Genomic DNA, 15,973 nt, shown 5'->3' on the forward strand with positions numbered 1-15,973 from the left:
TTAATCTCTCATGTTAGGGGGTGAGTGGCGCTAAAACATGACATGCCAAACAATGCTATATTAGCCACAACATCTCACCTATCATATAAGTCCCAATTTCTGATCTTCTGATCGAAAAGACATAGGCCGGAAATTCAATTCACACACATTCCTGGCCTGTATTTGGCCATTTAGCCTGGTGGCACAGCCGTTCTGTATCCTCAGCCGGGGAGCTTGCTTGTCAAGAACAGATCGGCCTCTTTTGCGTTGTCAAACGTACGTGTTGATCCCTCGACTGTCACCTTAAACCGGGCTGGGAAGAGGAATCCATATCGGATGTTGGCCGCCCTGCATTTGTTGCGTACCTCATCATACTCTTTCCGTTGGTTCCTCACCTCCAAGGTAAGATCTGGGTAGAAAGACACCCTGGCTCCGTTGTAGTTAAGGGGGAACTTTTGACTAGCCAGCTTGAGGATAAGATCCCTGGTGTGGGGATAGTGCAGCCTTACAATGAATGGCCTTGGTGGCCCGCCCTTGGCCGGCTTCGTTGCCTGTGCTCTGTGTGCGCGGTCGATCAGGATGGCCGTTTTGAAGTGTTCACTCCCCAGCAATGCCGGTATCAGCTCCGAGACAAATTCAGTGGGTTTCCCTTTCTCAGTGTCCTCCTGGATCCCACATATTCGGATGTTCTGGCGTCTTGAATGCGACTCGAGCATTTCCAGTCGGGCCTTCAGGGTTTTGTTGTCATTTTTGAACGTTGCGCACTGTTTCTCTATGTCCTGTAGCCTGGCCTCGTGATCGATTGTCGTCTGCTCAACCTCGTGCACCCTTCCCTTAGTTGCCTTCACAGTTTCGGCCAAAGTCCCAATACTCTTTGAGATATCAGCCAACCTTGTGTCTACCTTCTTGCTTAGTGCGTTTATGGCAGCCAGTATGTCACTTTGAGTAGGATCTGTGGGGAACTCTTGGAAGCTAGCCTCTTCAGCTAGCTCCTCGTGGGTCGTGACGTTGAAATTGGTTCGTTGTCTATCTCATTCCAATTATCTTGTTTAGCGCCCCCTTTTTTGTTGCCTTTTCCCTTTGTCATATTTGTTTGAAGTTATAGGTTGTGAGAGGTTAAGATAAATATTAATTTGTTTCAAAATTGAGCGGAGCTCTAGCAATGCACGTCTACTCCATAGCACGCTCTCTAGCGCCCCCCATCGGCGATTAAATTGACACAGTTGCCATCTTCGTGATACTGAAATGAGCAAAAAGTCGGTGGTTGTATTTGATGAATGTTTATTGAAAAAGTATGGATGTCACACCTGCTCCAGCGCTTGACGTCGTCGGTCTACTAACCACCCTGTCCTGGCAACCATCATTACACACACCTGGACCTCATCATCACCTTGATTACTCTCCCTTCATATAGCCCTCAGTATCCTCAGTCAACAGGCAGTGTTGGTTTTGTTCAGCTACATGATTTATATGATTAAACTCACCGTCTGCGTCCTGACCTCCGGTGTTACAATGGATTTCAGCAAACAAAGAAAGGCAAGTAACTAGAGAGGACAAACATGGATACAAGGTAGGCGTTTCATGATGAAACAGTTTTGAAGTAATGACCTTGGCTGGTCTCTGCTCCACTCCGTAGGTGGAGTTCACTAGAAACTTCCTTCACCATGGAGTTTAGTCCGCTATACTAACCAGAGCCCTTCAACGTTACGGCAATATAAGTCTCTTCCAGCAGCTAGCCACCTGACTGACACATCTATAAGTGACTACCAGCTGTCCACTCGTTCTCGGAGTCTTTTTCATGTTCTTTGCGTTATGTCTGTAGACACGGCAGGAGTCACGGGACGGTTTCAAAATTGCCTATTGTCCGGCATCTCGCAGACACACTGTCAGCAGCGTCTCTAGTTTTGCTTACCTCTCTAGTGAGCCAACTCCGAGCTGGGGTAGTTCGTTTCCACGAGAGGGCAGAGTTAGAGTGGTGAATGGTGGTTCGAGAGAGTGGTGAGTATGCTGTTAAAAGTCACATCCGTGCAACAAATCTGGGGGACTCAAACGAACATGACGAACAAACCACTGTTCATGATTCAACTTGTCAGTCAGATCAAAGCTCAGAAAGCTTAAATTCTTGATCAACGATGGGAGCAATATTTAGATGTTGACCCATAATAGATTTTCTTTATTTTGGTCCGGACCTCTGTGTCCTCAGATGTAGTTATGGCCATGAACCCATTAATCTACTCAATTGTCCTGTTCTTCCAGAAATACAGAAGCTCCTCTCCTAGCAACACAATCTCCCCTTCAGCCTTAAGACATTGACCTTTCACCCCACCTTCAATAGAATGAAGACCCTAACACAGGGTTTCCTTAACCTCTCCTCTAGTACCCCCCCAGCCATTCCACTAATTTGAAGTATTACTGTACAATCACAGCTGATTCTAATGGTTAACTAATCTCTCTCTCAGGAGACTATCACCATGGCGACATTGACCATCATTCTGCTTGTCAGCACGGCTTTTGCGTTGGGAGGTAAGCGAGACATCCCTCAGACTTAGACATTTATAAATAAATTAAACATTGCTGGGAGCTTATCTGTCTTGTTTCGCACATGTGTATTAGTATGTTTTGGCATATCCCACTCTCCCTGAGAGTGGGTTCACGGCTATGGTCAGCCATTATCAATGGCAACCCTGGAGCAATAAGGGTTATGTGCCTTGCTCAAGGGCACATAGACAGATATTTCAACTTGTCAGCTCAGGGATTCGAACTAGCAACCTTTCGGTTACTGGCCAAATGCCACTCCTCTAGTTCCAGAGATGTATATTGGTGTCTAGATGCTGGAGTGTTGAGGTATTGTAATATGAAAGGTTTGGTCCTTCAACTGAATGGATGCATGATTGGATTGTCAACCAACTATCAGGAAATAACACTGATATAATTTACCCCACTTTTACAATCTGTTTCATCAGCTGTTGTACAATATGATGCAAAACTGAATTTTGACTGCACTGGGACTTTAAACAAGTAGCAGAATTTCAATATTTAGCCAGGAAATCCCTTTTTTCCCTGGAGGGAAACCTAGGTTACATCTATTCCGTATAGTAAGCTGCTTTTGACCAGGACCCATAGGGGAATAGGGTGCAATTTGGGACGCACCCCAAGCTTCCAGACTCAACCCGAGCTTCCAGAATGCATGTCCAGCAATGTATATTATGTCCATACATTGTCCAGCAATGTTATGTAATGTCCACATTTCAATGTGTGTTACCTGTGTATCCAGATTGTACGATACGACCCGAGACCCCCTGTGAGCGTGCTAGAGATGCCATGATAAACAGCCCACCTGGAGCCTTCATCCCAACTTGTGACTACCAGGGACAATACACCCCTGAGCAATGTTCAGGATCTACAGGTTACCACTCTCTCAGACATGCACACTAAATTCATTTGAATGTGACAATTCATTTTGTGTTACAGTAACGTTTGTAATTATGTCAATATTGTATACGCAACAGGTTTTTAACATGTCCATTTCTGGTAGGTTCCTGTTGGTGTGTGACCTGTAATGGACAGAAGATCAAGGGTACTGAGACTCCACCAGGCTCTGCTAACACCATCTGTGCCACCCTGGTAAACACACACATTCTCTCTCATTCACTAAATGTTAATTATTTGCTGGTGGTTCTGCATGTTTTTAATGTTTATGTTGTGTTTTTGTCTGTAATTGTAGATTTGCTCGTAGATGAAAGGCGTTGGAATGAAGACGTTAAAAATACTTTGACAGTTTCTTTACTGTCCTACAGGAACTGCTTCACATTCCATACAAATAAATAAATGAAGAAATCCTGAGAGAATTTAAACTTTTAATGATTGGCTTTATTTATTGTTGGTTTGATATGCTGTACAATTTATATGAACCAGTCAATTTCTGGGAAATGGAGGAAGGAATATCAGTCTTTTAAATGAACCCTTTACATTAACTTTATAAGACAACATATTTTTGGTACAACAAGTACCATCTTACACCAGAAGCCTTACAAGATAGGATGGAAGCTAAATGGTTCTATTCACTATTCCCTACATAGTACACTACTTTTGACCAGAGCCCTATGGCCAGATTATGGTATTTTTTGTGCTTTGCACAATTCTTGCACTAGTAAAATGTGACACTAAGTACCTTCTTACACTAGAAAACGTACACGATGTCGTGTAGCTCAGTTGGTAGAGCATGGCGTTTCCAACGCCAGGGTTGTGGGTTCGATTCCCACGGGGAGCCAGTATGAAAATGTATGCACTCCCTAACTGTAAGTCGCTCTAGAAAAGAGCATCTGCTAAAATGAAACGTCTTATTTTGTTTAAGTTCCTAACTTGATTGATAAGATTAGTACAGTTTTTCAGAGAGGACCCCACATTAGAGCCCTGCACGTGAATGAATTTTTAGCCCTACCCATGCCAGTCCTACACTACCCAGGCCCGATTGCTTTTGCTGAAACCCCAAATAACTTCCTCCATTAGTAAGTCCATTAACTGCGCCGCGCCATCTGTCACTCGGTCCCTGTGCATAGCTCACTCTGCATGCGTTCTGCATGGCTCTGAGTTTCCATATCAACTTCGCCACTTGGGCTGCTCTGCTCATGACACACGAGAGCAGTGAGGTGTTAGCTACTTTTCCTCACTCTAAACTCCAAAACTCTAGGAACATTTTCTGTGAAATAATCTTATATTTCACGAGGTTGAATCACTGACACCAAGTTGTGATTTTAGCAGACTTTGAAAAGGCATTTGATAAAGTACAACTGGGGTTTATATATAAATTCCTGGAGCATTTCAATTTTGGAGAATCTCTTATGAATTGGGTTAAAATCATGTATAGTAACCCTAGGTGTAAAATAGTAAATTATAGCTATTTCTCCGAAAGTTTTAAACTGTCAAGAGGAGTGAAACAAGGTTGTCCACTATCGGCATATATATTTATTATTGCCATCGAGATGTTAGCTATTAAAATCAGATCCAACAATAACATCAAGGGATTAGAAATCCAGGGCTTAAAAACAAAGGTGTCATTGTACGCTGATTCATGTTTTCTTTTAAATCCACAACTTGAATCCCTCCACAGCCTTATAGAGGATATAGATACATTTTCTAACGTCTCTGGATTACAACCAAATTATGATAAGTGTACTATATTACGTATTGGATCACAAAATTATTTTTTTACATTACCATGTAGTTTACCAATAAAAAGGTCTGATGGTGATGTGGATATCCTCGGAATACATATCCCAAAGGAAATAAATGATCTCACTGCAATATATTTTAATAGAAAGTTAGCAAAAATAGATAAGATCTTGCTACCATGGAAAGGTAAATACCTGTCTAACTCTTTAGTATTATCCCAGTTTACCTATTTGCTTATGGTCTTGCCTACGCCCGGCTGAACAGTTTAAATTATATGAGAAAACAAATATTCCATTTTATTTGGAACGGCAAGCCAGACAAAATTAAACGGGCCTATTTATATAATGAATATGAATTCGGAGGACAGAAATTATTAAATATTAAAGCATTAGACCTATCACTAAAAGCTTCAGTCATACAAAAATTATACTTAAATCCGAACTAGTAAGATTGTCTCACCCAATGTTCAGGAAGGGACTTTTTCCCTTTATTCAGATTACAATCCCTCACTTTAAGGTATTTGAAAAGGAAATCATCTCCCAAATATCATTATTTCTAAAACAAGCCATAGAAAGTTGGTTACTATTTCTATTTAATCCTCCAGAAATGACAGAACAAATATTGCAACAAATATTGTGGTTAAACTCAAATATACTAACAGATAAAAAAAATATATATTTTTTGAGAGAATGTTTAAAAAAGGTATAATCTTCGTAAATGATATTATCGGTAGGAATGGTGGAGTTATGTCACACATGCAGCTAACAAAAACATATGGGAATGTCTGCTCTACCCAAAAGTACAACCAAATAATTGCAGTATTACCGCAAAATTGGAAGAGGAAAATGGAAGGGGGAGAAAGTAAGGAACTTGTCTGACTGCATCAAAGAACATAATTGGTTAAAGAAAATTGTGATAAATAAAAAACTTTACCAGTTTAATTTAAGGTCCAAAAGATTGACAGCCATCCCATATAGATTGCAAAATAGTTGGGAAGAGATTTTGGACGTACCGATTCCATGGCATAGTGTTTATGAACTGATATGCAAAACGACGCCGGATTCAAAACGTATAATTCTTGTCAATCAATCAATAATATAATAATACTTTTAGCAAAAATGTTTTTTTTCAAATCACAAACTATAGAAACAATGAGAATAGAAAGGTTCAAAAACATCACAAAAGTTGGTGTTAAGAGATAGATGGGAGGTGTTGAATGGAGCTGAAGGATGGGACTAATAACAACAACTAATAACAACAAGATAACTAATAATGTAAGACATGCTGTGTCCATAATAAGTATATAGGTTATAGGTTGAGAGCTTTATGAAAGAGCACAGTTAGAAAGATATGGCATATAGAAGCATACCAGTTGGACATCATGAAAATGATCCGAGGAAGTTCAGGAGTAAAAACAAACAAAATATAATTATTGACTGTGTCCATAAAATGTATATAGTATGTATAAGCTGGAAGTAGAAGCCTAAGCATTGTTGTTCACTAGTTTACTCCAATTAGGGAGGGATGGTGGGGTTGGAAAGTAATAAAGAACGTACAGTGGGGAGAACAAGTATTTGATACACTGCCGATTTTACAGGTTTTCCTACTTACAAAGCATGTAGAGGTCTGTCATTGTTATCACCAGCGACAGCCCCGAAACCTGAAGGATCTGGAGAAGGTCTGTATGGAGGAGTGGGCCAAAATCCCTGCTGCAGTGTGTGCAAACCTGGTCAAGACCTACAGGAAACGTATGATCTCTGTAATTGCAAACAAAGGTTTCTGTACCAAATATTAAGTTCTGCTTTTCTGATGTATCAAATACTTATGTCATGCAATAAAATGCTAATTAAATTACTTAAAAATCATACAATGTGATTTTCTGGATTTTTGTTTTAGATTCCGTCTCTCACAGTTGAAGTGTACCTATGATAAAAATTACAGACCTCTACATGCTTTGTAAGTAGGAAAACCTGCAAAATCGGCAGTGTATCAAATACTTGTTCTCCCCATTGTATATATATTTTTAAAGGATATGAAAAAGTATTTGCCCCCTTTCTAATTTTGTCTACTTTTGCATATTTGTGATACTTAATGTTATCAGATCTTCAACCAAAACCTAATATTAGATAAAGGGAACAATAGTGAACAAATAACAACAATTACATATTTATTTCATTTATTTCATAAACAAATTTATGCAACACCCAATTCCCCTGTGTGAAAAAGTAATTCCCCCTTACACTCAATAACTGGTTGTGCCACCTTTAGCTGCAATGACTCCAACCAAATGCCTCCTGTAGTTGTTGATCAGTCTCTCACGTCGCTGTGGAGGAATTTTGGCCCACTCTTCCATGCAGAACTGCTTTAACTCAGTGACGTGTGGGTTTTCAAGCATTAACTGCTCGTTTCATGTCCTGCCACAACATCTCAATTGGGATTAGGTCTGGACATTGACTAGGCCATTCCAAAACTTCCAATGTGTTGCTTTTTAGCAATTTTCATGTAGACTTGATTGTGTGTTTTGGATCATTGTCTTGCTGCATGACCCAGCTGCGCTTCAGCTTCAGCTCACAGACGGATGGTCTGACATTCTCCTGTAGAATTCTCTGATACAGAGAAGAATTCATGGCTCCTTCTATTAAGGCAAGTCGTCCAGGTCCTGAGGCAGCAAAGCATCCCCAAACCATCACACCACCACCACGCTTGACCTTTGGTATGATGTTCTTACTGTGGAATGCAGTGTTTGGTTTTTGCCTCTTTTTTCACATCTACTGGTAAAGTATGTATACAGGCTATAGGAATGAACCATCTCTAAACAATAACATCTACTGGTAAAGTGTGTATACAGGCTATAGGAATGAACCATCTCTAAACAATAACATCTACTGGTAAAGTGTGTATACAGGCTATAGGAATGAACCATCTCTAAACAATAACATCTACTGGTAAAGTGTGTATAAATCAAATCAAATCAAATTGTATTGGTCACATGCGCCGAATACAACAGGTGCAGACATTACAGTGAAATGCTTACTTACAGCCCTTAACCAACAGTGCATTTATTTTAAACAAAAAAGTAAGAATAAAACAACAACAAAAAAGTGTTGAGAAAAAAAGAGCAGAAGTAAAATAAAGTGACAGTAGGGAGGCTATATATACAGGGGGGTACCGTTGCATAGTCAATGTGCGGGGGCACCGGCTATTTGGCTATTTTCATTCCTATATACAGGCTATAGGAATGAACCATTTCTAAACAATAACATCTACTGGTAAAGTGTGTATACAGGCTATAGGAATGAACCATCTCTAAACAATAACATTTATTTATTTTTTATTTCACCTTTATTTAACCAGGTAAGCCAGTTGAGAACAAGTTCTCATTTACAACTGCGACCTGGCCAAGATAAAGCAAAGCAGTGTGATAAAAACAACAACACAGAGTTACATATGGGGTAAAACAAAACATAAAGTCAAAAATACAACAGAAAATATATATACAGTGTGTGCAAATGTAGCAAGTTAAGGCAATAAATAGGCTATAGTGCAAAATAATTACAATTAGTATTAACACTGGAATGCTAGATGTGCAAGAGATGATGTGCAAATAGAGATACTGGGGTGCAAAAGAGCAAAATAAATAACAATATAGGGACCACCACCACCACCACCATGCTTGACCTTTGGTATGATGTTCTTACTGTGGAATGCAGTGTTTGGTTTTCGCCTCTTTTTTCACATCTACTGGTAAAGTGTGTATACAGGCTATAGGAATGAACCATCTCTAAACAATAACATCTACTGGTAAAGTGTGTATACAGGCTATAGGAATGAACCATCTCTAAACAATAACATCTACTGGTAAAGTGTGTATACAGGCTATAGGAATGAACCATCTCTAAACAATAACATCTACTGCATAACTCTCATGTATTCAGTGCAATACAGGCACTTATAAACGACATACACATGGAGTATCTGAAATATACAAACTGCAGCAGTACTCTACAGCTACAGATGTAACAAGGTATTTAGGCCAAAGGCAATTGCTTGGAGTCAGTCACCATAATGCAGTATGAAACCTAACAAACCCCACAACTCACTAAAATGAACACTGGTAACTTGGTCGGCAGCCAAACTTGCGTCTTAGTCGGGATTGGGTTGGCGGATCGCAGCCAACTTAAGCTGCAGACACCGCCACCTAGGATTTTAGACTAATGGAGTTGACCAAATAGCCTGACATTAAGGAATCAGTTTCAGAAAGCTTTTTAAAGTCAGAAACTAAAGCTTTCAGTTAAAAATGTCCCAGTTATACTTTTTGGGAGCGTATGGAATTGGGATACCTTGCTCCAGACAGCGGCGACATGCACATTAATAATATTTAAAAGAATTCCAAAAGCAAATATTTTCCCTACATGTAATGTAAAATGAAAAGCTTATCTATGGAGCGTGCCTCCTTGTTAACATTCATGTTTAATAACCCATGAGACAAAGTAACGTGTACACCAGTTTTATTGACAAACCACAAAATCATTACTCAACATTTATGACCAACAAATAATCTCCAAAGTATTAGATTTAATCATAAAAAGTTCAGTTAGGATGCTGACAATAGTGTAAAATTTTTAGTTTCATCTGATGTGTTGCTGATTTAACTGGTTCTCCGGGAGCACACAGAGGGCCAAGTTCTTACTCATATAGTATAACGTTTGTGTGGTTCGATCTGGGGCTCGGCAACATCTGCAGAAAAACCTAGTAGGTCTCTCCAAATATAAGAACCAGAAAATTAGACACTGGGAGCTTTTGAATTTAAAATACATGCTAAATGATAAAAAAGCCTCGAGGGTTGCAATAAGTAGAAAATAGTATAAATAGGTTTGCCTGGGTTGGGGTAGGTCAGTCATTGTGGTTGAGTGGGGTGGGTTATCTGTCTCGGTTGAGTTGATCATTTGGTCAGTATGAATGTATCTGTTTGACTAAACCGACGGTTTGACGCGTCCTATACTTGTCAATGACACTCGGTTGTTCGTCTGAACCATTTTCTTTTCAAAACATCTGATTCAATTGTTCATCCTGCTACAAATTCTGTTTAATCCATTGAGATTTGATAGATTGTGGTCAGGTTGGATGATTAATCTGTCTCATTCGGGTTGCTGAGTTGGACAGTCTGATTGATCTGTTTGATTCGACTGCTCAGCTCGTGCGTTCAATCGTCGGGGTCACTCGGTTGCTCATCTGATGCGTCTGTTCGATTCGGTCGATTCATTTGATTCATTTTGCTGATCGCTCTGTCTGGGTCATTTCGACACGGGCGGCTGTCCATCTGGTTGAGTGATCAGACAATAACATGTTAAGTCCTTCGAATACCGCTATGAACGTGTAGCGAAAGTGTATCGTTTATAGGCTGCTTAGGAAGGCAGAAATCCTGTATAATACCGCTCCTTTTTCTGTGTTGAGAAAGTGTAACAGAAAGATAGGGCAGAATTGACAGGTCGCTTAGGAAAGCGTAGTAGAAGTCCAGGTGTGTTGAGGAAGTGTAATACCTCGGGGGCTAAATAAATATAAATCCTGTGGATAACGCTTTGGAGAGCTAAAATTCCAGAGGACTGAACGGGCAGGTCATCACCCTGTGTTGTGGTGATGCCAAAATTAGGTAGGGTTAATCAGGTAAAAAAGTTAGGTCATCCGGCGTAGGTGACACCATAAATTGGAGTAACACCGGTCATCCTGAGTAGGTGAACGGGTTAAATAGTCACAAGGGCTTAAACATTTTGATAAAGTGTTAACTAAGAGTAGGTCTGCTCATCTTATGTGAGTGAGTGGTTTACTTTGGTGGCAGTGAGTCATTCAACTGTCTGATTCATTTGGGCACAAGTGGCTGCTCATCTATATGAATGAGAATAATAAAAAATCCTGCAGATAACAGCTCATTTTCTGTGTTGAGGAGAGAAGCTGTGTTTGAGGTCGTTTGAAAATCTCTGTGTTGGGTGGGGAAAGGTTGGCGCACCTTTTCTGGACCGTTACTTGAGTGTAACCTGGTAGGAAGGACGCACCCGGTCTCACACCGAGAGTGAAAGAGTGAAAGAGTGAGAGTGAAAGTGAGTGTGAAAATCTCTGTGTTGGGTGGAGAAAGGTTGGCGCACCTTTCCTGGACCCGTTACTTGAGTGTAACCTGGTAGGGAAGGACGCACCTGGTCTCACACCGAGAGTGAAAGAGTGAAAGAGTGAGAGTGAAAGTGAGTGTGAAAATCTCTGTGTTGGGTGGAGAAAGGTTGGCGCACCTTTCCTGGACCGTTACTTGAGTGTAACCTGGTAGGAAGGACGGCACCCGGTCTCACACCGAGAGTGAAAGAGTGAAAGAGTGAGAGTGAAAGTGAGTGTGAAAATCTCTGTGTTGGGTGGAGAAAGGTTGGCGCACGTTTCCTGGACCGTTACTTGAGTGTAACCTGGTAGGAAGGACGCACCCGGTCTCACACCGAGAGTGAAAGAGTGAGAGTGAGAGTGAGTGTGAAAATCTCTGTGTTGGGTGGAGAAAGGTTGGCGCACCTTTCCTGGACCGTTACGTGAGTGTAACCTGGTAGGAAGGACGCACCCGGTCTCACACCGAGAGTGAAAGATTGAAAGAGTGAGAGTGAAAGTGAGTGTGAAAATCTCTGTGTTGGGTGGAGAAAGGTTGGCGCACCTTTCCTGGACCGTTACTTAAGTGTGACCTGGTAGGAAGGACGCACCCGGTCTCACACCAAGAGTGAAAGAGTAAAAGAGTGAGAGTGCAAGTGAGTGTGAAAATCTCTGTACTAGGAAGGGAAGGATTTATAAGTTGTCCACACAAAAGAAAAGTGGACATCAGGATAGGTCATTTTATTATTACATAAAGAATATAGCTGAGTGATTTAAAGCTAAGGAAAAACACTAGGAAGGGAAGGATTTATAGGTTGTCCACACAAAAGAAAAGTGGACATCAGGATAAGTCATTTTATTATTACATAAAGAATATAGCTGAGTGATTTAAAGCTAAGGAAAAACACTAGGAAGGGAAGGATTTATAAGTTGTCCACACAAAGGAAAAGTGGACATCAGGATAAGTCATTTTATTATTACATTAAGAATATAGCTGAGTGATTTAAAGCTAAGGAAAAACACTAGGAAGGGAAGGATTTATAAGTTGTCCACACAAAAGAAAAGTGGACATTTTATTTTTATTATATTTTTATTTTATTTCACCTTTATTTAACCAGGTAAACCAGTTGAGAACAAGTTCTCATTTACAACTGCGACCTGGCCAAGATAAAGCATAGCAGTGCGATAAAAACAAACACAGAGTTACATATGGGGTAAAACAAAACAAAGTCAAAAATACAACAGGACATCAGGATAAGTCATTTTATTATTACATTAAGAATATAGCTGAGTGATTTAAAGCTAAGGAAAAACACTAGGAAGAGAAAGATTTATGAGGTGTCCACACAAAAGTGGACATCAGGAAATATTATTATGATATAAGGAGACTGTCAAATGCCCATTAATAATAAATAAGTTCTAACCAAACAATAATCAAAGAAGCACAAATAGTCTAACAATAAAAACAAATACTAATATAAGAATAAATAAATAGGAGGAATACTAAAATAGATTAAAAAGGAAGTAAAAAAATATAGGCCATAAATATGAATAAAACGGCGGTAGAGATACTGAGTGCCAGGTATCCCTTAGGCAAGGAAGAAATAGCGAAAACATCTGAAAAATGGGGGAAACGCACCAGGAAAATGGGCACCAAGTGGCCAGAAGGAGGAATATTTGATGTCTCGGTGTGTGAGGAAATGGAAACACTGATAAAGAACCACAAAACAAAAGACACAGGAAAGAAGAGAAGCGTCAAAAAAGAAAGAGAAAAAGAAGTACTCAAATATGTTCAAAATGGAAGGAGAAGGATTGCTAAGGAACATGCGAGAAGCCAGAAACATGTTGAGAAAAGATGATGAGAAAACAAACAAAAAAGAAAGCAGATTGGTCTGTGGGACCCCACCATATGTTGGTGGACAATATCCCCAGGTGTCCGGAGTAGTATCAATAAAAGGAGAAATAGAAATGGAAGAAGAAAGACCTTTGTTTACATCCTCCCAAAGGTTGGAAAAAAACTCAAAGGAAACAGAAGGAATCAAGCAAAGGGTAGAAATCAAGCCAAATAGATTGGACTGCTATGGAGAGCTGAGGGAAGCATTGGGAAGAATGAAAATGACGAAGAGAGATGATGGAGAACTCTCAGATGAAGAAATGGCAGAAATTGAAGCAACAAACGAACAAATAGAGAGAGAAATGGACAGGATGAGGCGAATGTTGAGAGAAAAGGAAGAAAAGAAAAGGGAGCAAAGTGAGGTAAGACAGCATACAGGTAGAGAGCTAGAGGAGGAGGGAGCAGCAGCTGACATATGGGGAGATTGCAATCAAGGCGTAAGAGAAGAAAAGATTGCGCAATAGGGAGAACATTGAGAAGGCCTGAAAAAATATAAGGGACAATATCCAATTCTGATAAAGGTACCCAGGCTCACTATGCTCCGTGGGGGATACAGGACCTGGAAGGATTAGTTGCCCGTCTGCCAGATTTGCATGATGGGGCGGGAAAATGGATTAGGATTTTGAGGAACAGACCATGGGGAAACTGCTGGCTGTGGGGGATCTGAAGGCACTGTTGGCAAGGGTGGTTGGAAAGGCAAAGATGGAGGATATACTGGGGGAACAGTGACCTGAGTAGAGAAGTGAGTGACCCACAAGGAGATGGGATGGACTTTGATTCACACCGCCCGAAGTCTGGCAAGCACTAAGACTGGAATACCTGGCAGAGAATTGACCCCAAGTCACTGAAAGGGGGGGACGCTGGGAGAAACTGAGAATCCAGCTGCCTATCTACATGAACAGATGAAACGATGGAGACTGGAAACGGAACGAGATCCAGAAGGGGACCCACTAATGACAACTCTATTCCGAAACTCCATAATAGAGGCCATGCCCCAATCAGTAAGAAGCAGGCTGGAGGATGTGGTGGGACTAACCTCAAAGACACACAAAGAATTCTGTGACCATGTGATACATGCAGTAGAAAAACACAGAAAGGATGAACAGAGACTTATGGAGAGACATTCAGAGGAAACTGACTCAACTCCAATTGGAAGAACTGACAAACAGAGGGAAGAAGAAAATCCAGGCCCCAGTAGCAGCACCTGCGAATGAAACAGGAATGATGGCTGCAGTTACTCCAGGAGGGCCATATCTGCCTCCCGCGCCACAGGCCAAGTACAACCCACAGTACCAGTAGTGAATGTGTATGCACAACAACCCCGGCAATGGAATAATAACAATAAACAACAAAAATGTCAGCAAAATAATCAAAAAGGAGGAAATCAGGGCCCACAAGGGCAACCTGGAATTTGCTGGGGATGCCAGCAGCAAGGGCATATCAGACGAAACTGCCCCACAAACCCCTGGCAACAACAGGGGAACAAAAACCAAAATAATTGGAAGCAACCTGACGGCTGGCAACAAAATCAGCAACAAATCCAAGGTCCTGTGAATCCATGGGCTGGGCCTAATCAGGGGTACTAGGGGTGCCCAGAGAATCCTACCGGGGAGGGTCAGTTTACAGTACTAACTACACAAGCTGATCAAGAACCTATGCTGCAGGTTCAAATAGAGAACAGAGGCACACCAATGATGGTTGATACTGGAGCCACTTACACTTGTGCAAGTCCAAATTATGCCTCTCACCTCCCCATGTCTGGCAAATATGCCAAAACTATAGGATTCTCGGGACAAACGCAGTTAATTCCAATGACAGCTCCAGTTCGCCTGACAGCGGATGACAAATCCGCAACCCTCCCTATACTTGTATCAGAACACACCCCTGTCAATCTATTGGGAAGAGATGCCCTATGCAAAATGGGTATACAAATTCGATGTTCCTCTGAAGGAGTAATTATAGAAAGGGCAGGGTTGAACTTACAAATGGTAATGAAACAGGATACAGCAAATGTCTATTGGTTAGGGGATATTGAGACAGAAGTAGATAGAGTAGTAAAGAAATGGGTTAGGTTTATTCAGGCTCAGATACCAGAAGCGGAAAGAGGAAAGTCAGAATTTCACTGCACCATGCAATATGATCCCTATCGTGATGATCTTTTAGAGCAAACTGTAGTTGTTAAATACAAATGGGAAATCAGTACCTATAATGTCTCAGTACATAATTATAGGAAATCAAGGAGCAGCAATGGAGGTGACGGACATGGATGGCTCAGACTTTGTGGCAAAATGGTATAATGTTTCTAAAGCTGCCCCACACATTACCTTGCTGGTGAACAGGGGAATGGAGGCTAAGGATTTGGGCACCATGATGATGCGAGCAAAAACAATTCAGTGGAACAAAACAGAAAATCCACTGATTTATCACTCGAAAGATAAAGCCTTAATCAAAATACACCATACTACAATAATGACTGGGGACCCCAGGGCAGTGGAAGTTACATCCCAACAGCTAACACAGCTAGGGGAGGTGACAGAATTGGAGGACAAGCTAAAACAGGAAATGGAGAAAAACATACCTCAGGAGGTATGGTCACAACATGATACAGATGTTGGATTGGTAAAATCGCAAGTCCTGTGTTTGTCAAAACAAAGCCACATGTTAAGCCCCCTTGGAGGGCTCAATACCATATGAAACCTGAAGCAGAAGAGGGCATCAGTGGCACAATTGAAGGACTGATAAAGCAGGAGTACTAATAGAAACACAAAGTTGTTGTAATACACCCTTTGTTGCCGGTCCTTAAAGCAGATGGGA

The 15,973-nt window shown here is 40.9% G+C and overlaps 1 protein-coding gene and 1 non-coding gene across 2 annotated transcripts; both read left to right on the forward strand.

Moving 5' to 3' along the window:
• Window positions 1–1,431: 1,431 nt before the first annotated feature.
• LOC121558554 (SPARC-related modular calcium-binding protein 1-like) lies at window positions 1,432–3,840 on the forward strand. Its single transcript, XM_045218966.1, has 5 exons — window positions 1,432–1,515; window positions 2,439–2,502; window positions 3,254–3,385; window positions 3,515–3,603; window positions 3,704–3,840. Exons 1-5 carry the CDS (start codon window positions 1,441–1,443, stop codon window positions 3,713–3,715), a joined length of 372 nt encoding a protein of 123 aa, XP_045074901.1. The 5' UTR covers window positions 1,432–1,440; the 3' UTR covers window positions 3,716–3,840.
• Window positions 3,841–4,180: 340 nt separating this feature from the next.
• On the forward strand, window positions 4,181–4,250 carry trnag-ucc. Its single transcript has one exon. It is a non-coding gene; the product is annotated as a tRNA-Gly (tRNA).
• Window positions 4,251–15,973: the final 11,723 nt, after the last annotated feature.

This window comes from Coregonus clupeaformis, unplaced genomic scaffold (assembly GCF_020615455.1).
Source record: "Coregonus clupeaformis isolate EN_2021a unplaced genomic scaffold, ASM2061545v1 scaf1935, whole genome shotgun sequence".
NCBI lineage: Eukaryota > Metazoa > Chordata > Actinopteri > Salmoniformes > Salmonidae > Coregonus > Coregonus clupeaformis.